The sequence below is a fragment of the Kogia breviceps genome, chromosome 1 (genome assembly GCF_026419965.1).
Source record: "Kogia breviceps isolate mKogBre1 chromosome 1, mKogBre1 haplotype 1, whole genome shotgun sequence".
Classification (NCBI taxonomy): Eukaryota; Metazoa; Chordata; class Mammalia; order Artiodactyla; family Physeteridae; genus Kogia; species Kogia breviceps.
Window position 1 is genome coordinate 44,030,906 of NC_081310.1, and position 23,224 is coordinate 44,054,129.

At 35.3% G+C, this 23,224-nt stretch overlaps 1 protein-coding gene across 2 annotated transcripts in view; it reads right to left on the minus strand.

Annotated features, from left to right (window-relative positions):
• Positions 1-23,224, minus strand: part of RALGPS2 (Ral GEF with PH domain and SH3 binding motif 2) — a 170,445-nt gene that overhangs the window by 13,643 nt on the left and 133,578 nt on the right. Inside the window, exons 10-17 of one of the 2 annotated variants that reach the window (XM_059056327.2) lie at positions 22,790-22,880; positions 18,244-18,311; positions 16,716-16,851; positions 15,784-15,935; positions 6,197-6,251; positions 3,356-3,433; positions 1,652-1,757; positions 1,005-1,097 (exon numbers count right to left, since the gene is read on the minus strand). In XM_059056327.2, the coding sequence (XP_058912310.1) occupies positions 1,005-1,097; positions 1,652-1,757; positions 3,356-3,433; positions 6,197-6,251; positions 15,784-15,935; positions 16,716-16,851; positions 18,244-18,311; positions 22,790-22,880 (779 nt within the window). The remainder of the gene's footprint in view (positions 1-1,004; positions 1,098-1,651; positions 1,758-3,355; positions 3,434-6,196; positions 6,252-15,783; positions 15,936-16,715; positions 16,852-18,243; positions 18,312-22,789; positions 22,881-23,224) is intronic. The other variant, XM_059056341.2, reaches the window with a different exon arrangement.

The following is a 23,224-nucleotide window of genomic DNA, read 5'->3' on the forward strand; positions in this document are numbered from 1 at the left end:
AACTTCAAACTAGGGATTATTCTTACTAAAAGGAACAAAACAAACAAAAAAACACTGAATCCCAGTAAATTTAGTCAAAGTGTTTGGTGAAGTAATACCTGATATTAAAATGTATACATGTAATGTGTGTGTGTTATAGTTTTTAAGAGCCATTGTTAGAATAAAAAAACACAAAGTGATAAATGCCCCCCCCCACCTCCAAAAAAATGAAGGGCTTCTCTGAATTATGCAGTATCACTGGGTAATGTGTAAGTAGTAAAAGAACTTAACATTTTTTTTTCAGCAGCTTACCTTTCCTCAGTATGGTAAACCACTTAATTCCCCACCCACCCCCAAAATACACAATTTAGAAATAAAATTCCTCTCCAGGGGACTTTGTTAATGCAACATGGAAAATGGAAAATTAGTTTTCCATTTTCAAATACTGTATCACTGGCATAGAAAAAACAGCATGCAAAAAAAAGATTTATAGGAAGATTCTACATCTGGAGAAAAGAGCATTTCAAAGCTTCCTTTAAACACAAGAAGGTGATCATAGTAACCTTAGTAACTATTATTCCTCTTCACTGTTGGGAAAATCACTCAAACAGAGACTGAGGTGGACAGAACTAGAGATGCTGGTCCGAATTTTTCATATTTTACAAATTAGGAAACAAGACTCCAAGGTGATAGTTTTCGACCATTTTCTGACCCAAAAAACCCAGGTTTGAGAGGGCTTGGAAGTGAAGATAGATACTTGTAGTGTGCAGTTTTGACATTTGCAATGGAAAAATAGCATTCAAAAAAGAAACTACAAAATATGGAAGTTGTTCCAAGACCTTCCCTGGAATGGTCTTACTAAACAAAAATAATTCCATTACAATACTCCAACAAGGAAAGTGTAAGAACTTCTGGATTAGAATGTGGGAAAAAACCCAAACAGTTGCATCGCATTAGACCTACTTTCTTTACAACCATGAAGAGGCTGTGAAACTATGCTAACAACTTGGAACAGGAATACTTACATGTTTTCTTTCTGTAGCCTTTAGAGATTTGGCAGCATAGTAGAAAAGTTGCGTCCCACACAAAGCTGCCCAATATTTCGTCCAAGATGCTACCTGGAGAGGACAGACATATGAATATACTACGCAAATGCTACTGGCTTCTCAGTCACTCTGCTTTCTCAGTGCCAAAGACCTTTAGCTCCACTTCACTTCCACCATCTTAGCTTCGAGTTTCATCACTTCTGAAATCTTTATCTCAAATATTCTTATCACGTCCATTCAATACATTCTACTTAGGACTGACCAAACAAAATTGGTTGAATTCTATTTTTTAGGGTGGTCACTCTGTTTTCTATTTCTTCTAAACTTACTACATAAAATACTTCTTAACGGGATATATTTTCAAGGTTCTCTAAGAACTATATTAGGGAGCAAAGATAAGTACAGGAGCATCTTGATTTAAACACCCAAAATGTATGATTTAACTAAAATCTATATGGCAGGTAGAATAACACTTTAAATTAAATAACACTGTGAGGCAAAGGTATGTCTTAAATTATTTCAAGTGTATTATATACCTGGTTTTATTTCAACTATCTTCATATTTTTTAGGGTCCTATTCATTTGCTTAATTTTAGAGCGTGTATTAAAATATATTAAATTCTTACTGTAGGCTTTTTGCCTTCTTTTAACAAAGTTTTTCTCCTGAGAACACCTTGAATAGTAACAGCTCCTGGATATAAATGTACTGCCAAATCTTCTGATTCTGCAGAACTATAATAATGAGATGAAGAAAAGAACATATAAGCGCTTTAGTGATTATCAAGTAGGTACTTAAATAAAATGTAATTATTCTTAATTTTAAAACTGTTACTTTATTCAGAATAAGAAGACACTGACAATTATAAAGGCTTACTGATCTGAAATGTATAAGCTGTCACAAAATCAACAGGAAGTTACTGAAGTCAGTAGATGGTTAAAAAACATTTTATTGCATATTTGAACAAGTATCATTTAGAAAGAATACAGAGATTCACCCTAGTAAAGATTAAATTAGTGATTTAAGACTTTTCTTCTTAACATGCCACACTGCATCACTGCTGAAACCTTTTTTTCCCCAGTAGAAACTTAAGTCCTAGTAGGAGAGATGAGGATTCTATTTGTTAAAAGTATTTAAGCATATAAAACTCAAAATAAAAATAGCAGAATCAAAAGGAAAAAAGCAAAAGAAAACCCATGCTTAATTCTAAAATAGGTGAAAGAAGTAATGAAGTCAATTAACAACATATTTAAAAAACCGACTTTCTGCAATAAAATTTAATGACATTTTAATGTCATCAATGCATCTAAGTGATTATAGCCTAACAGCTCTCCAAGAAAGGAATAACTCCAAAACTCAAGATTTCTTTTTCTTTTATCTTAAGAATACCGTCACAAAACAATAATCAAACATTTAAATATGTCTCCCCAACTCATTTAAGGTCCAACAGTTAAAATAAGAACAATTCCTATATAAGTCAATTAAAACATACACACTGATTAAAAAAAAAAAATCTGTCATTCCTCCGGTCATTTGACATGAGCTGCAGAATTGCTACAACAGTGAAGAAACCTGAAGTTTGCAAGTTTAACCCTTTTTTATTATTTAGGTGTCTTCAAAGTGACTTAAAAACTTGGAAACCACTAGAAATTTCATGCTGGAGCTATTTATATTCAAGGAGGTATATATTCAAGGAGATTAGACACCATTAAATTGACATAAAATTAACTTCAAAGTCTGCTATTTTGTTGTATTATGAGAATTGGTGGATTATCCATTACTGTTAACCTCCAGCCCCCAATCAATCTACCATACTTACTTTCTTCTGCAGCTAATGTAGTGCAGAAAGAGACCAGGTTTAACTAGATAAACAACTGAATGAACATGAGTTTAAACACAGAAATATTATTTAATAAAAAAGACTTGTCTAAATTCAGGACCTGAAGTTAACCTGAAAAATTCTTAAAAAAGATAAATTGAATGTAGTAAATTCTTCGATTGCAGCCTTGAATAACAAGTGGATTTTTGTACTGCTTATCCAATAATCAGCAACATTAGAAAGACCTGTGCAGTTAAAAAGCTACAGATTTGGAATTATTTTTAAATGTTGACATAAAGATACAAGTTCTAGCAATTAGCTCTGGTATCAGAAAGAACAGTTAAAATTTATCTCTAGATTAAATCTTGGAAAGAAAGTTTTCATGGGCATTTTGTTTAGTTTTTAAACCAATTAGTTGAGAAAGAACAGAAATAATGTGAGACCACACCCATGTAAGCCAATCACCAACACCAGAGGGGAGTTCTGTGACCCCTGAATGCAGGGGAATTGTACCTGCTGGCCTTCATGTGGCTTCGATAGCCATTTCGTGCCACTCTTGTCACCGGGCCGAGAGAATGGTATAATCTGTTCCTGTTGGATTCCATTATAAATTGTATATATTACTTTTACTCACACAATCATCATCAATAACCTAGAACAGCATAAAATTTCTTTGTGTAATACAGCTTTCTAAATCCTACAAAAGGATAGTATGTGATTGCTCCTCTTTCTTTTTTTAAAGCATACAGCATAAATTTCAAATTATTTTTTTTCTACTATTGACTATAAATATTTAAAGGTGCTTATTAGTTCGAACCATATATTTATATACATTCACTTTCACAAATCTGCTAAAATAATTAAAGATGTATTTATAACCAAACACTATCAAAGCGTGAAAAATACTTTAAAAATCCTTTTGTTCATATTCCAGTTCTTGGATTCCACTTTAAATATGATACCTGGATTTATTTATTTTTTAAAAAAATTTTTATTTTTTTCGGGGGCTGCCGGGTCAGTCCCCCATCCTCTCAGCCCCTCTCCAGCCTCCACACTCCCCTGCCGTCAAACCGAGAGGGGTTACTGGCCTGCTGCCCACCCCCGGATATCCCCCAGTTCTCCAGAAGCCTCCGGGTCCCTTCTGCATCTCGTCTCTGACCATCCCTGTTACCGCCCCGTGGGTCTCCGCGGCTATCCCTCCCCCTCCCCCTTCAGCCTCCCCTCGCCCCGCTGGGACCCGAGGTCTGCCCACTGGCCCCTGCATCTTCCAGACCCCCATGCCCGCTCCCGAGCTGCAAACCCAGGGCCCCCTCTGATACCTGGATTTATATAACAATAGATTTTTATTGTATGCCCCTATAAAGACAGCTGAAACAATGTGACCTATAAACTTAAAAGTAATGTGGCTTAAACACCTTATTTTCCTTTCTTTTATATTAAATTCAAGAAAACTACCAAAAGAGATGAACTGAGTAATAAATAAGGCAGTCTCCTATTTCCATATCAATTAAAATGAATACATGATAAAGCCAATAAATGATAAAAATGGTATGAGTTAATATTCATCCAAAATGGCATGTGATACTTAACAAAGGAAATAAACACACAAACATAGAAACAGTGTTACTTCTTTGCCTAGGAAAAGCCAAAACTAGCACTGTTGATAAATGATATTTAAAACAGAAAGTATTATTTTAGCAACTTAAGAGGCAACGTATTTGATGTCTCTCTATTTTCAAAGTTCACTATCACTAGCATTTTAAATCCTAGTTCTTTATTTACTTTTATGTCTGAGTCTTGCTGGGCAGAATTAATTTGCTCTCAAAATGTCCCAAGAGCCACTGATTTAAACTTGGCACAAGCACAGTACATGTTTTTGGCTGCAAATATCTGCAAAGCAAAACTTTTGTCAAAAGAAAAATACTGTTTTGAGATGTGAAGGTTAATACTGTTAAATACCATCTTCATAAGTAACCTGCTGGGATAAGAACAGATTATTTAACACAACACCATTCTGGTTACTCGCTTATAACTCATGCGATATGAGAAACAATTCTGTTCATCAATGTTTCTTACGTAAATACAGTACATTCTGAAATCAACATCTGATGATATTATGTTCTTATTAGAGGGAAAGAACTAATAAGACAATTTGTACAGACAGCAAGCCAGAGGCAACTCTTGTGTTTTTCCTGTTTCAGGCAAACCCAAATAAAGAGATTGAAAGAGAAAGTTGGAAGAGAAATAATATGTAAAAACAAATTGTTAAAAATCCTCCAAAACAAAGAGAACAAAACTTAGGAACACTGACAATTAGAGTAGAAAGGTTCAAAAGTAGTTTGAAATATTAGATTTGCAAGTAAAATCTTAATCACATAGTGGTGAGAAATCTTTATTAAGTTTCAAGAACAAGAATCTAATTTTCCAGTTATATCATGAAATTAACCAATTCAAGTATGTATAGTTCAATTTCAAATATATAGTTAGTATAATTGTTTTCTATTAAAAAGTGACTGACAGGGAGTTAGGTATATTCAACTTCATCAATTTTAACATGATATTCAAAATTGAATCTAATCTTGTTGCTTAGAAACTTAGATTGCTTAGTTTATATACAAAAGGGAGCAATTATTTTGCTCATGATTCAAGTATCTTAATATGACAATGGCAGAATGGAAATGGTCAAAGACAGTAAAATTCTAATGGATATTTTTTATGTAACAATTATTTGCACTGTTGGACTACATTTTTAGAAAAATCTTATTTTGGAAGATCAATATGGTGTATTTGCCACAAGCAGATGACAGATCTTACAGCTTAAAGCATCAAGGAAAAGAAAACAGAACATGACTTACATTATTTCAGTACAAATCTGTGTGCTTTATGCAAACTTTGAATTAATGACAATTTAAATTCAAACTCTTAGCTGCTTTAACTTACAGTATAATTTAAAATTTATTAAGTCATTTTGCTCTTGACAAATTAGCTGAGAATGAAGTTGACCACTCCACTAAATGCCTTAAAATTACTTAAATGAACCAGAATTTAAGGAAATAATTTTTTTTGTACACATATGTAGGTAAGCTGTGATTGGTTATTATTATTTTTAAGTTACAATTTAAAATGTACTAAAATTCAAATATATGTGTCATGCCTCCAAATAAACATGTCTTTACTAGATAACACTAAATTCCAGGCTTAAATATTAACTTTTTTTTTTTTGCCACCAGCAGGAAGCCTAAAATAGTCACTTGGAGATAGGTAATAAATATTATGTCTTTAAATTCACATTATCATATACTTTAAGATAGACAAAATAAACTCAAAATAGTTTAAATGGGCAATTTTTCTTACCTTTCAAAAGCAGGCCATGAAGTCTCTTCACTTAGTTCAGAGCCATCACTGCTACCTAAAATCAAAAGTTATCTTATTTTTTAAACATCATAATAAGGGTTTGGATGTTGTCTTTTAAAAATAAATAACGGTGCTTATAAAATGAGTCACATTATTTGTGGGTGAACATCCACATATCAATTCTTCACTCTAATATCACTGTGGTTGATTTATTTTGCAATATATTAGAACAGAGTTGACAAGACTACCCAAAATAACAAAATAGCATAAAACATTTTTGCATGTATACTTATGGCTTAAATTCATTAGTAAACACTTTTCCTACCACCAGAGAATGTACATAAGCACAAAATTTTTCCTTATTACGTTTGCCATAATTTAAGACCAATATAATTACACATTTCTTACAGGTTCATGGTATACTACTTCCCTTTGTATTTTTTTAAAAAACCCATCACTGGGCTTCCCTGGTGGCACAGTGGTTGAGAGTCCGCCTGCCGGTGCAGGGGATACGGGTTCGTGCCCCGGTCTGGGAAGATCCCACATGCCGCAGAGCGGCTGGGCCCGTGAGCCATGGCCGCTGAGCCTGCGCGTCCGGAGCCTGTGCTCCACAACAGGAGAGGACACAACAGTGAGAGGCCCGCATACCAAAAAAACAAAACCAAAACCAAAAAAACCCCCAAAAAACCCATTACTACCCTAAGGATAAAAAAGCTTAATGACATTCAATTTTTGCCTGTAGGGGCAAGGTAGAAGAGGATGGAATCCTTAAATTCAGAAAAAAAAAAAAAAAAAAAGGTGCCATAACAATGTAAAAGTTTCTCTTAAGAGACCCAGAATATCAGTTAAAATAGAAAGTTTTAAATTAGCTTAATTTGAGGAGAAAGAATTTGGAGAGTCCAAAACAGCTTAGGTTGATTTAAAAGTTATTTTAAAGATAATACTGGCTCTCAATAAAATCAATAATTAATATGTCCCTTATGTATCAAGTTGAATCGTCTATCAGACTTTCACAACCAGGGTTCTATGAGAGGCTCAAACTTGAATACTATAAGGAACCCGTAATATGTGATGGAATAACACCTCTTCCATACAGTTAGAATGGCATGAGTTATGTCCCATTATTTGAAGAACTGAGTAACAGTCACTGAAGTAATTTTCTGGTTGTGTGGTTCAGATAAGAAACTGGAAGTAATCTGTTGTTGGCAGTGGGGTCTTGTAGGTTATCTTTTGATGTAGAATTATGTGATAAAGACTGAAAATTTAAGCACAGTTAATATGACTTATTTGTAGAAAATTAAAGTTTCTTCCAGAAGCATGAAGCTCAGAGTGGATACACCTCCTTTAGCAGGGCTTGCAAGACTACTTTAGGGTTACCTAGGACATATAGACCATGTTAAAAAACATTAGAGGCCACAGTCCCAAGCACTGGTTAATTTCTCCAGAGTACGTTCTCAAAGCCTCCGAGGGATATATTAATATTGTATGTAAAAGTTACAGCTGAGGAAGAAACCTTTTGTGATTATGAATTGCGTGTGGGTATTAACAACTACCATCTATGGTTACAGACTTTCTTTTCAGAATGTTTTAAAGCAAACACCCTGGTAGGTAATGCCTATGTCTGATGTTTTAAATTTATAAACAAAGATGTAACAATCTCTACTGTTTATCTCCTTAGGCTTGGAATAATTAAACAATAAATACAAAGGCAAAAATTGAATTAGCCTCTTCTTGTTCTAAAAGGTCTCTAAATTAAGACACTAACTGTAATGGAATGAAATAACTAGATAACTGTCTTGTGGTAACAAAAAGAACATCTATGGAAAGTAAAAGCCACAAATAAAGAATAATCATCATTATAATACTTATGATAAGTATTACAGAAAAGCCAAATATTCTGTACTGAATTGAGAGCTGTAATTTTTAAAATTACTATTTTTGGCTTAAAGTGACATGCTAGATTCCATAAGTGTAACACATTTTTAACTGGAAAAAGGTTCTTCCTCTCTCTTTTGCAAAATTATTCTGTGTATGAGTTTTTCAGATTGAGGTTGATATTTACATATAGGCAATTCACAGTATTAACAGAGAGGTATTTCAAGTGGCCAACTTGTCTTCTGTTCTGTAAATTTTGTCATCATTTAATCATCTGCATTTATAAAAAAAGGGGAATATTGTAATAAAACTGCTGAATGGAGCATTCCAGCTCCAAAGCAATTTCACTTTCAGGGTTTGAAACTTTCAAGGGTTAAAGGAAGTCAACATGTTCAAGAAAATGAACTCCTACATTTCTTTCTATTGACTGTTCATCAATATTGAAATGATCATATTAATTATAATAGGCTTAGCCTTTGAGAAACCAGGCAGTTAATCACAGAAGAAGACATTTTCCTCCGTTATTGCTTTTTAAAAATAAAAATAGCACGGTATGGAGATTTCCTAACTCCAAACATCCAAAGAAATAATGCTCATCTAGAAGTTTCAGAAAATAAATAAAAGTTTAAGAAGTAAAACCAAACAAATTCCTCTCTTAATCTCACATCCTTTTCCAGTCCCAATTTTCTGCTCCCACTTCATAATAGCTATCTCTATTTTCTTACCTCTCATTCTCCAATCTCCAAGCTTTGCCCACACTACTCTATGAAGCAAATCTTGTCAAGGTCACCAAGTGACTTAAAAAAAATTTTTTTTACATCTTTATTGGAGCATAATTGCTTTACAATGAGTTTCTGCTGTATAACAAAGTGAATCAGCTATATGTATACATACATCCCAATATCCCCTCCCTCTTGCGTCTTCCTCCCACCCTCCCTATCCCACCCCTCTAGGTGGTAACAAAAAGCACCTAGCTGATCTCCCTGTGCTGTGCAGCTGTTTCCCACTAGCTATCTGTTTTACATTTGGTAGTGTACATATGTCAATGTCACTCTCTCACTTTGTCTCAGCTTCCTCCCCGGCCCCGTGTCCTCAAGTCCATTCTCTACGTCTGCATGCGTCTTTATTCCTGTCCTGCCACTAGGTTCTTCAGAACCATTTTTTTTCTTTTAGATTCCATATATATGCATTAGCGTACGGTATTTGTTTTTGTCTTTCTGACTTACTTCACTCTGTATGACAGACTCTAGGTCCATCCACCTCACTACAAATAACTCAATTTCGTTTCTTTTAATATTCCATTGTACATGTGTCACGTCTTCTTTATCCATTCATGTGTTGATGGACATTTAGGGTGCTTCCATGTCCTGGCTATTTACTGTAATTAATGCTGCAGTGAACACTGTATGACATGTCTCCTCCTGAATTACAGTTCTCTCAGGGTATATGCCCAGTAGTGGGATTGCTGGGTCATATGGTAGCTCTATTTTTAGTTTTTTAAGGAACCTCCATACCGTTCTCCATAGTGGCTGCATCAGTTTACATTCCCATCAACAGTGCAAGAGGGTTCCCTTTTCTCCACACCCTCTCCAGCATTTATTGTTTCTAGATTTTTTGATTATGGCCATTCCAACTGGTGTGAGGTGATACCTCATTGTGGTTTTGATTTGCATTTCTCGAATGATTAGTGATATTGAGCATCCCTTTCATGTGTTTGTTGGCAATCTGTGTACCTTCTTTGGAGAAATGTCTGTTTAGGTCTTCTGCCCATTTTTGGATTGGGTTGTTTGTTTTTTTGATATTAAGTTGCATGAGCTGCTCGTATATTTTGGAGATTAATCCTCTGTCAGTTGCTTTGTTTGCAAACATTTTCTCCCACTCTGAGGGTTGTCTTTTTGTCTAGTTTATGGTTTCCTTTGCTGTGCAAAAGGTTTTAAGTTTCATTAGGACCCATTTGTTTATTTTTGTTCTTATTTCCATTACTCTAGGAGGTGGGTCAAAAAGGATCTTGCTGTGATTTATGTCATAGAGTGCTCTACGTTTTCCTCTAAGAGTTTTGTAAAGTCTGGCTTTACATTTAGGTCTTTAATCCTTTTAGAGTTTATTTTTGTGTACGGTGTTAGGAAGTGTTCTAAATTCATTCTTTTACATGTAGCTGTCCAGTTTTCCCAGCACCACTTATTGAAGAGGTTGTCTTTTCTCCACTGTATATTCTTTCTTCCTTTGTCAAAGATAAGGTGACCATAGGTGTGTGGGTTTTCTATCTCTGGGCTTTCTATCCTGTTCCATTGATCCATATTTCTGTTTTTGTGCCAGTACCATACTGTCTTGATTACTGTAGTTTTGTAGTATAGTCTGAAGTGAGGGAGCCTGATTCCTCCAGCTCCGTTTTTCTTTCTCAAGATTACTTTGGCTATTTGGGGTCTTTTTTGTCTCCATACAAATTGTAAATTTTTTAAATTCTAGTTCAGTGAAAAATGCCATTGGTAGTTTGATAGGGATTGCATTGAATCTGAGGATTGCTTTCGATAGTATAGTCATTTTCACAATGTTGATTCTTCCAATCCAAGAACATGGTGTATCTCTCCATCTGTTTGTACTGTTTTTTATTTCTTTCATACAGTGTCTTACAGTTTTCTCCTTAGGTCAATTTATTCCTAGGTACTTTATTTTTGTTGCAATGGTAAATGGGAGTGTTTCCTTAATTTTTCTTTCTGATTTTTTGTTGATAGTGTATAGGAATGCAAGAGATTTCTGTGCATTAGTTTTGTATCCTGCTACTTAACCAAATTCATTGATTAGCTCTAGTAATTTTCTGGTGGTATCTTTAGGATTCTCTGTGTATAGTATCATGTCATCTGCAAACAGTGACAGCTTTACTTCTTCTTTTCCAATTTGGATTCCTTTTATTTCTTTTTCTTCTCTGATTGCTGTGGCTAAAACTTTGAAAACTAAGTGGAATCACAGTGGAGAGAGTGGGCACCCTTGTCTTGTTCCTGATCTTAGTGGAAATGGTTTCAGTTTTTCACCACTGAGAATGATGTTGGCTGTGGGTTTGTCATATATGGCCTTTATTGCATTGAGGTAGGTTCCCTCTATGCCCAATTTCTGGAGAGTTTTTATCATAAATGGGTGTTGAATTTTGTCAAAAGCTTTTTCTGCATCTAGAGATTATCATATGGTTTATATCCTTCAGTTTGTTAATATGGTGTATCACATTGATTGATTTGCATATATTAAAGAATCCTTGCATTCCTGGAATAAACCCCACTTGATCATGGTGTACGATCCTTTTAATGTGCTGTTGGATTCAGTTTGCTAGCATTTCGCTGAGGATTTTTGCACCTATGTTCATCAGTGATACTGGTCTGTAGTTTTCTTTTTTTGTGACATCTTTGTCTGGTTTTGGTATCATGGTGATGGTGGCCTCATAGAATGAGTCTGGGAGTTCCTCCCTCTGCTATATTTTGGAAGAGTCTGAGAAGGACAGGTGTTAGCTCTTCTCTAAATGTTTGATAGAATTCACCTTTGAAGCCATCTGGTCCTGGGCTTTTGTTTGTTGGAAGATTTTAAATCACAGTTTCAATTTCAGTGCTTGTGATTGGTCTGTTCATATTTTCTATTTCTTCCTGGTTCAGTCTTGGAAGGTTGTACTTTTCTAAGAATTTGTCCATTTCTTCCAGGTTGTCCATTTTATTGGCATATAGCTGTTTGTAGTAGTCTGTCATGATCCTTTGCATTTCTGCAGTGTCCATTGTTACTTCTCCGTTTTCATTTCTAATTCTGTTGATTTATGTCTTCTCCCTTTTTTTCCTGATGAGTCTGGCTAATGGTTTATCAATTTTATCTTCTCAAAGAACCAGCTTTCAGTTTTATTGATCTTTGCTATTGTTTTCTTTGTTTATTTTTCATTTACTTCTGATCTGACCTTTATGACTTCTTGCCTTCGCTAACTTTGGGGTTTTTTAATTCTTTCTCTAATTGCTTTAGATGTAAGGTTAGATTGTTTATTTGAGATTTTTCTTGTTTCTTGAGGTAGGACTGTATAGCTATGAACTTCCCTCTTAGAAGTGCTTTTGCTGCATCCCATAGGTTTTGGGTTGTCATGTTTTCACTGTCATTTGTTTCTAAGTATTTTTTGATTTCATCTTTGATTTCTTCAGTGATCTTCTGGTTATTTAGTAGCATATTGTTTAGCCTCCATGGGTTTGTACTTTTTAGTTTTTTTCCTGTAATTGATATCTAGTCTCATAGCACTGTGGTCAGAAAAGACACTTGATATGATTTCAATTTTCTTAAATTTACCGAGGCTTGATTTGTGACCCAAGATATGATCTATTCTGAAGAATGTTCCATGAGCACTTGAGAAGAAAGTGTATTCTATAATTTTTGAATGGAATGTCCTATAAATATAAATTAAGTCTATCTGGTCTACTGTGTCATTTAAAGCTTGTGTTTCCTTATTTATTTTCATTTTGGATGAGCTATGCATTGGTGTAAGCGGGGTGTTAAAGTCCCCTACTATGATTTTTACCATCAATTTCCCCTTTTATGGCTGTTAGCATTTATTTGCCTTATTTATTTAGGTGCTCCTATGTTGGGTGCACAAATATTTACAATTGTTATATTATCTTCTTGGACTGATCCCTTGATCATTACGTAGTGTCCCTCTTTGTCTCTTGTAACAGTCTTTATTTTAAAGTCTATTTTGTCTGATATGAGTATAGCTACTCCCAGCTTTCTTTTGATTTCCATTTGCATGGAGTATCTTTCTCCAATCCTCACTTTCAGTCTGTATGTGTCCCTGGGTCTGAAGTGGGTCTCTTGTAGACAGCATATATATGGATCTTATTTTTGTAGCCATTCAGCTAGTCTGTGTCTTTTGGTTGGAGCATTTAATCCATTCACATTTAAGGTAATTATCGATATGTATGTCCCTATTACCATTTTCTTAATTGTTTTGGTTTTGTTTTTATCAGTCTGTTCCTTCTCTTATGCTTCCTGCCCAGAGAAGTTCCTTAGCATTTGTCGTAAAGCTGGTTTGGTGGTGCTGAATTCTCTTAGCTTTTGCTTGTCTGTAAAGGTTTTAATTTCTCTGTTGAATCTGAATGAGATCCTTGCTGGGTAGAGTAATCTTGGTTGTAGGTTTTCCTCTTTCATCGCTTTAAATAGGTCCTGCCAATCCCTTCTGGCTTGCAGAGTCTCTGCTGAAAGATCAGCTGTTAACCTTACGGGAATTCCTTTGTATGCTGTTTGTTGCTTTTCCCTTGCTGCTTTTAATATTTTTTCTTTGTATTTAATTTTTGATAGTTTGATTAATATGTCTCGGCATGTTTCTCCTTGGGTTTATCCTGTGTGGGACTCTCTCAGCTTCCTGGACTTGACTATTTCCCTTCCCATGTTAGGGAAGTTTTCGACTACAATCTCTTCAAATATTTTCTTGGACCCTTTCTTTTTCTCTTCTTCTGGGACCCCTATCATTTGAATGTTGGTGCGTTTAATGTTGTCCCAGAGGTCTGTGGGACTGTCCTCAATTCTTTTCCTTCTTTTTTCTTTATTCTGCTCTGTGGCAGTTATTTCCACTATTCTATCCTCTAGGTCACTTATCCATTTTTCTGCCTCAGTTATTCTGCACTGAATCTTTCTGGAGTATTTTAAATTTCATTTATTGTGTTGTTCATCATTGCTTGCTCTTTAGTTCTTCTAGGTCCTTGTTAAACATTTCTTGTATTTTCTCCATTCTATTTCCGAGAGTTTGGATCATCTTTATGATCATCACTCTGAATTCTTTTTCAGGTAGACTGGCTATTTCCTCTTCATTTGTTTGGTGTGGTGGGTTTTTACCTTGCTCCTTCATCTGCTGCATATTTCTCTGTCTTCTCATTTTGTTTAGCTTATTGTGTTTGGGGTCTCCTTTTCGCTGCCTGCAGGTTCGTTTTTCTTCTTACTTCTGGTGTCTGTCCCCAGTGGTTGAGCTTGGTTCAGTGGCCTGTGTAGGCTTCCTGGCTGGGGGGACTGGTGCCTGTGTTCTGGTGGGTGGGGCTAGATCTTGTCCCTCTAGTGAGCAGAGCTGAGTCCAGTGGTGTGTTTTGGGGTGTCTGTAAACTTAGTATGACTTTAGGCAGCCTGTCTGCTAATGGGTGTGGTTGTGTTACTGTCTTGGTAGTTGTTTGGCATGGGGTGTCCAGCACTGGAGCTTGCTGGCTGTTGGGTGTAGCTGGGTCTTAGGGTTGAGCTGGAGATCTCTAGGAGAGGTCTTGCCAATTAATATTACATGGGGCCTGGAGGTCTCTGGTGGTCCAAGGTCCTGGACTTGGCTCTCCCATCTCCGAGGCTCAGGCCCGACACCCGGCTGGAGCACCAAGACCCAAAACCCTGGTTCTTCTCTCTTGGTAACCCTAGTATGATAACGAAGCTGACAACGACAACTGCTATATGGTGCTTACAGTGCCCACATGGTGGGGTGACCATATTTGTGGCAGTGAGACCCCAGGCTAAACTGAACCTTGAGACAATGTCAGTGTGACGAACTGGGTTCTGACTGCAGACAGTTGACACTTTGGAGGAGGCTAAATAACAGTCAGGACATGTTATAGAAAATTGTTTCTTTTTCTTTGTAACATCAAGTAAATCTTGCAGTGGCTCTGAGAGTGTTGTTACCCCTTGGGCTCACTGAAGGGTTTGCACTTGAGAACCAGATCCTTCAATATTGCACCTGTTGAAAATCTGCCACAAGCTTTTCAAACGTTTAAACCAAGGAACCCACTCTTGAAAGCTACGTCATCATCACGATCGCCCTGGCTGATGCGTCCTCCACATTGCTGGTGCCCCACCCCCCACCAGATGAGGCACCCAGTGACTTTGATCTTGCCAAATCCAGTGATCAACTCCCATTCTCACCTTACTTCTCTTCTGTGCACTTTATATTGATACATTCAACACTGCCCGCCCTTCAGAGATACTTCCTCTACTGGGCTTTTGTGATACCACACTGTTTTTTCCTTTGAAGTTTCCTTTGATGGCCCACCATTAAAAAAAGAAATTTTTTTTTTTTAATCACACCTCCAAATGTTAGAATGTCTTCTCTTATTTATTTACATTCTCTCCCTAGGTGACCTCATCCAGTCTCATGGCTTGAAATACTATAAATATGCTAATTCTTATTCTTGTATCTACAAACCTGACCTTACCCCATTTAAGCACCAGATTCATACATTCAATTACCTACCTGACAACTCAATATGGACCAAACATGTCCAAAACAGAATTCTTAATTCCCCAAACCTAGTCATCCTTCACAAATACCTGGACATTTACAAATGGCTGCTCTTCTAGTGTTCTCTGCCTTGGTAATAGCACCACCATCTAACTAGTTGCTTAATCTAAAAAACTGGAAGTCATACTTGATCTGCCCTTTTCCTCATTCCCACATCCCAACTACATGCAGTAACCAATTCAATCAGCACATGTTCTCTTCTCAGCATTCCTCAAATGCCTCCCCTTCTGAAGTCAAACCATCAAGCACTTTTCAAACAATTATGAATTATTAACTTCAGTAGTTACTAGTAGTATCATCTCATTATCTACTTTGCTACTTAGCTTTTATCAATTTTTTTTCTACTTGTAATAGGGTTAATTACTCATTCCCAGCTGAGTTTTATTAAAAATCTTATTTTTCATTAAGTTGGAACCCTCAGAGAATTATTTCTCACCTATTGATATTCCACTAGAAAGAGTAGAGCTTTCAGCTTGGCCTCGAGATGGTGCATGGGGCTCCATGACGCTATCATCTAATAGATGTCTTGGCCCTGCATTTGGGAACGTTGCACTCTTAAACTCTGCTGTGTTCATTTTATGAATGAAACTGGAAACAAAGAGAAATATTTTTCATATCTTTTATTACTGTTACTAATTCAGGATATAAAAGATACTCATATAAAGATTCAGGATATAAAAGATTTACCTGCTATCCTGAACTTACTTCTGAACTCTCATACTAATGAACACACAGATTTTATCATGAGAGCCTCAAACTAACAGTTTAGGGAAAGTATTTTAGGAAACTAGGCCATATCTTCCTATGTAACAGAGAATAATTTTATCTTGATTCTTGGGTACATTAAAAATTGTTTTCACATTCACTTTTGGAAAATAGCTATTAAATTTTCACAAAAATCATGGCAAAGGTGAACCTTGGGCTCCATTTTGAGAAAACAATCTTGCAAAGCTAAACAAAAAATCAGTTTCCCTTTTTTTATATTTAGGAATAAAAAGAACAATTTTTATAGGCTTCATTTACAGTGACTTATTTGGGTTAAGATAAGTGATCACTCTTGATACTTATGATAATTTAAAATGAAAATGGTATATTGCTTTCCTGATTTAATTTATGATGATGATCTGTAATGTTCATTTTTCTCCCCCAGATGTGAAGGCACTGTTGGAAAAAGCTCATTTCCAAATTAAGGTAAAGGAAGAAATAAATGCCTTTATGCAAACAAGATATTTTACTAAATCAGAAAAAGACTACTGTTACACAAATAAAACTATGCAAGGACACTATTTTCTGTCCAACTAGTAAAATAAATAGAAAAGAAATCCAACAACAAAAAAAAATTTGAAAGATAAAATTAAAAATGCTGACTTATAACCCAAGCTATGGCACTTCCTATGTCCATGTGGAATCAGGTTCCGAGGGGATGGTGGTGTCTGTGGTAGCAAGGCTCCTTCAGCTGCCACACTTTTTCTTGCACTTTGTGGAGATGCTCCTACTTCAGGACCTAAGGGTTAAATTAAAAAAGAGAGACATAGACATAGACACAGACAGACAGACAGACAGACACACACACACACACACACACACACACAGGGAGAGGGAGAGGGAGAGAAATTGTTAAATGGTTTAAAAAAATTGTTTTATTTATAATCCTTTGATATGAAATATAAAATGTGGTTTAAATTTTAAGATAATATTAATTCTATTTAATTGACTGAACAAGAGAAATATTTATTTTCTGAATCTTAAAACACAAACCTCAATACATACAATATCCATTAATTTCTATCTATTTTACTTGCACTAAGTAGCCAGTATAAATATCCTCCTCATTTACAGAGGAAGCAGCAGAATTAGAAGAGAAGGGGTAAGGATCTCATATCACAGATGAAACCTGGACTAAACACTCAGGTCTTCTGAATCCTAGTTCAGGGCTCATTTAATTTTACACATGACTTCTTCACTCTTAGTTTCAGCTTCTTCTTAGATAAAGAATGTGTAGGGTAGGTCAAGCATTCAAGTTAGAATTTAAATCTATATTGACACTGTTCAAGCTTATGGGAATTAAAAAGATGGAACTCAAAAATGTACAGATTTACAAAGTATCACTTTAAGAATGAAAAGAAAAGCAAACTTAAACAGATTTAGACTGAAATGATTTCCTCTGCTTGGAATACTCTTCTTCCAAGACAATGTCATGGCTTTGTTCCCTCAGTTCCTTCATACCTCATTAGATGGGTCTCCAAATATTTTTAAAATATACAATAATATAAAGCTTAGTGCCAAGCTCTTGTTTTAGAATTTTAAAAAAGGTATTACCTACGAATTTTTAAAAAATAAATAATTCTCTTCAATTTTATATTTTTGGTTATGTGTGGTATACATATAAATTCCTATTGTAATGCAACAGATAAAAATTAAGGGACTAACACTATTTTTTAATACTTTCAGTACTTGGTCCAGTATTAGAGTGAAATTAAAAAAAAAATTAAGCCACTAAAATTGACTCCTATAATTATTCAAAGTAATAGAATTCCCACTTAGACCACAGAAATTTCTAATGTAATCAAGCCTTTTGCCTAGGACAGTGTATTCTTAACTAAAAAAGAGTCGATATTCATAAACATTTATTATTTTCTGTTGGATATATCTATTTTTCTTGATTAGTTGGCATATTTATTTATAAATTTATTTGTATTTATTTGTACATTACGTATTTATTTGTACAAACTATAAGTAACGATTTTTGATTAAACAAGAAAACCAACAGAAAAACGGACATATTTTAATACCAAAAAGAAAACTGTGCATGCAGAATAAAATGTGCTAAGTGTTATATTCTTTCTTATTAGGTTATCTGGTTTATTACTCGGTAATGAGAGAAAGCTGCACTAACCTACTAAATCTTCCCTGGAAGCAGCAGAACGTGGTGTGCTTGTCCCTGGTTCTATCTTTAATGAAAGCCTGAATTTCAAAAAAGAAACAAAGCACATAAAATGATTAACATTTGACAAAATAATATTAAAATCATGTATTTTCTACCAAAAACCTAAAAACATTTTTATAAAATAATCTCAGCTATATATTTTTCTTCAAGAGCAATCTTTAAGTCTCCTCTCTCCTTCATACAAAGCTGATCTTACAGTGATTCCAGGATATATTAGGGAGGGAAAAAAACATCAAAAACTTATATTTAAAATCAGAGGGCTTCCCTGGTGGAGCAGTGGTTGAGAGTCCGCCTGCCAATGCAGGGGATATGGGTTCGTGCCCTGGTCCGGGAAGATCCCACATGCTGCAGAGCGGCTGGGCCCGTGAGCCATGGCCGCTGAGCCTGGGCATCTGGAGCCTGTGCTCCACAATGGGAGAGGCCACAACAGTGAGAGGCCCGTGTACCGCAAAAAACAAAAAAAAGAAAAATCAGAGAAATCTCCCCAAACTACCCCAATGTTGCCAAACAATTCAACACATTTAAAGATATTTGATGAATGACTAAAAGGTGATTTAACTTGAGGTTATATTGATACTTGACAATTAAATTCAGTAACTTTCACATATATTATTAAATCTATTATGCAAATTCTTTCTAGAATCTTTACTGGATGGGTTAATGGCCTCTGTAACACTGAAAATTTAAAAAACACCTTATTTAAAACTAACCATCCAAAAAAAACAACCAACTCAACTTATCAAAAGGAAGATCTATCTATACAAATAAAAAGGCTATTTACAAAATCCATGATAAATACCTTTCCAGAGTCAAAGTTTGTTAGTTGGCTTAAGTTCCATTTAGGATAAAATATCAGTTTTGAGTTCCATGGCAAAAAGAGATTATAATTCCTATCAGTGGAAACTGTTTCAGGAAATAGGATACTAAAGCATTTGTAGAAAATATTTTGATGTAGTCCTTGAAATACACTTTGGTGTACTCTGTATTATTATTAAGCACTTGTCTGGAAATTAGTAAAGACTTTTTATTTTTTAGCGTTCACCGACTGGAACTGGACAATGAAACTGCACAATATAAATGATATTATAATGATGAATCTATTATAGGTTCTTAACTTGTATTTCTTTGATATCCTAAAGAAGAAATTATATATAATTGTATTAGAATTATTTGACCATGTAAAATGCATGTATTGAACAGATTTTTTTTTTTTTTTTTTTTCCCCAGTATGTGGGCCTCTCACTGTTGTGGACTCTCCCGTTGCAGAGCACAGGCTCCAGACACGCAGGCTCTGTGGCATGTGGGATCTTCCCGGACCGGGGCACGAACCCGTGCCCCCTGCATTGGCAGGCGGACTCTCAACCACTGCGCCACCAGGGAAGCCCTGAACCGATGTTTGATTAACCAGAACTCTCTGCTCTTTTTCTTTTTACAGAGTAGTTGGCTTTAATTATTTGGGCGCCAGACTATGCTGCATTCATTCACTGAACACCTGTTTTGTGTCGGGCACTGTGCTCTCAGCACTGGAATAATGGAGACTAAGGCAGACATGGTGTCTCTTCCCTTCTGAAGCTCACAGTTTAGTAGGTGGAAGACAAAGAAGTAAACAAAACAAGTACAATTTCCTAACACAGAACCAAAATAGAAAGGGACAAAAGAAGTCTATGGGAGAATCACATTGCTATCAATAACAGCTGATAACCAACAGCAGTATAAAACCCGAAGCATTTAAACAGCACAGCAGTGAAGGCTAGTCAGTGTCAGTTGCCTTATCATCATCAAAACACTATATATAGCAGTGATGCTGATTCACTGAGAAAAGATATTATGCTCAGTATTAAAATGAAATAACTTTGAAAGATTTACACCCCAATTAAAACATATACATGTAATTTGTACTAGTGATATTGGCTGCCTATATAGATGAAGTTGCCAAAAACAGAGGCCTATGGATAAATGAAGTACATTTTTATTTACATTTTTCATCATAAAAACCATTTTTTTCCCTAACTTATCACCTTAATGGCTCTTATGTTAAAATGCTCTGATTTTCAACACATTTAATCAGTAGGTTCATGCAATACAACTCTATCTTTAGGAAAACACTATCTTCCTTCTTCAGTTCCCCATACGATGCTCCAACACTACCAAGAGACTTGTAAGTTCCCCAAGTGAACAAAGTTTCCCACCCTATTCCTTTGATCATTTCCATAACCTGGAACACCTTTCTTAACTCTTCAGGTAGAGCTAACTCCTACTCACCTGTTAAGATGCAGCCTCAGGTAATAATGTCACCTCAAGCTGTTCATGTTTCTTTTCTCTTCACTTTTCCCACTTAAAGCTGACTTAGGTCTCCTCTCATCTATGTTCCCATAGCATCCTGGGCACATCTCTAGTATAGTACTGTTTGAATTGTTTCATAATTATTTGTTTTGTGGATGTATTTTGCATTAGACTGAGCTTCTTAAGGGCAAGAACAAGATCTTACTTTTATAATCCCAGCAGCTAGCACAATAACTCATCAATACCAAAAGCGGAATAAATATTTGTTAATGAATATAATGAGAAGGCTGCTCGAGTTCTAGCTACTCATGAAAACAAAAATCAGTATAATAGCATCCGCTTTCCTACCAAAATGAAGCTATCTTATAATATGTCAGGTTATAGACAGCTAAAACTGCTAAATGGCTTAACTGGCCAACTCTATCCTTTTGAAGTTAAAATTCACCATCCTCTATAATTATGCAACAATTTCTTAGACTTCATTTCTACTGAATAAACTTTAACTTCTTTTAAACCCATTAAGTTTCTTGAGCCAGACATAGAAATTTTAATTAAGTACTTACTCATATTTTGAGTTTTAAGATAATCTTCTGTACGTAATTGGACAAAACATGAGTGTTTTGTGCTATGTCAGTAATTAGAGAGATGGAAGAAATAGTGATAAATATGACACAGACCATCAAACTCAAGAAGCTTACAACCTAGGGCAACATCAGATCTGTGAAACAACTCCAACCTTAAAAAGCTGATCCATTGACCTCATACATTTTCAAATGAATTACCCTGTGAAAATTTTCTGTAAAATAAAAATTGATATAGAAATATAAAGTGGTAGTAATATGGTATGGTGGAGAAGGTGGCAATAAAGGTGTTTTCAAACGTTAATAAAAGTTTAGATACATTTAAGTATAAATACAGAGCTTCTTAATATATTTAATATTAGAAGAAAAGTTATTTCTAGTTGTTTTCTAGAATTTCTAGTCTTTTATTGGTACTAATTCTGTACTGCAGAATTCTTTAAAAATTGTTGAAAGTTAGGGAACAAGGAAGTTGATAATCACTATCATACGGCATAAGAAAAATTTTATATAATGCATTAATACTGAAAAATAACCTAGTCTTTCACGTCAATAAAATTTTAAAGTATAACCTTTTACTGGAAAAAATATTTGTGGAAGACACAAAGTTAAATTTGAAAGCTTGGGAACAGCACAAAATTTTGAAATTAACAAATGAAGCTACAAGGAAAATGAGAAGTCTCAAGAGAAATAAGCTCTTTATCCTCCTGTCTTTTGGGAAAAAACCTGGCAGTCATGATGTATAGCACACCACTGAAAAATAAAAAAGGGTTAATGATTTTAAAAATCCTTCCTCCCTTGGGCAGGACTGTGGATGGTTAAGGTAAAGGAAATGGGTATCAGCTGTCTTAAAAGTAAGTTTAGGGCTTCCCTGGTGGCGCAGTGGTTGAGAATCCGCCTGCCGATGCAGGGGACACGGGTTCGAGCCCCGGTCCGGGAAGATCCCACATGCCGCGGAGCGGCTAGGCCAGTGAGCCATGGCCGCTGAGCCTGCGCGTCCGGAGCCTGTGCTCCGCAACGGGAGAGGCCACAACAGTGAGAGGCCCGCGTACCAGAAAAAAAAAAAAAAAAAAAAAAAAAAAGTATGTTTAAAAATCTTTAATGAAGAAGGATTTGCTTGAATAGAAAAAAGGGCAAGTGTGGTGCTATATTGAACAAATATGTCTGTAACCCAGCATCCAGGAGGTTCAATATTCTCTCAATACACAAAAACAACTGAAAATGAGTTCAAAATTGTGATAAAAATTACCATTAAAAAAGGAGTAATTTGTCTATTCACAGACTGTTTCATTAATTTTTCAGCCTATTCAAAGATAAATTTCCATAAAGATTTAATGCTTGAATTTAGAGAAAGGAAAAAATTTAAAACTAGAACAACCAAACATCAGCTCTCAACAACTTGAGAAACATGAAATGCTTATTAATGGAAAAACAGAGGAGGTACTTGTATATTGGCTCAATCACATCAAGTGATTAAAAAGAAATACATGTAAATAACCTCTACCATTGTAAATGTACAACTGGATTAGGCATATGCGTGATAAGATGTAGGATTTAGATGTTTAAATACACGGTGATGAAAGGGTGGAGGACAGGACGAAGTTATACAAACCACTTCTGAAGATCCAACCTACTTGTAATTATCATCTTCCACAAACTTTTGTAGTTCTTCTATATACTGAACGGAGTTCAGGTATTTTTGGACGTGAGGCAACATGGGGATATCTAGGCAAAATGTGATAAATAATCATCTGATAAAGTACATCTTAGGCAGAATTTTTAAAGTTAAGCTGAGAAAAATATATTTAAAGGTAAATTAAGGCCACATGGCACCAAAATTTAAACGAGCTCTAGAAGGACATTACTTACGTAAATGTTATTTAATGTAAAACTGGAGGTAATTTAGAAAACTACAGTTGTATGTTGTTTGTATAGATTAAAAGAAGAAGAAGAAGAAAAAAAAACCCACATAGCCCCATTTACAAAGTCCCACGTATTTGAGAAACTTCATGGAAAAAAATCAGAGACATCATTGTGATTTATATTCAAACCTCATCTAAATACAAGAT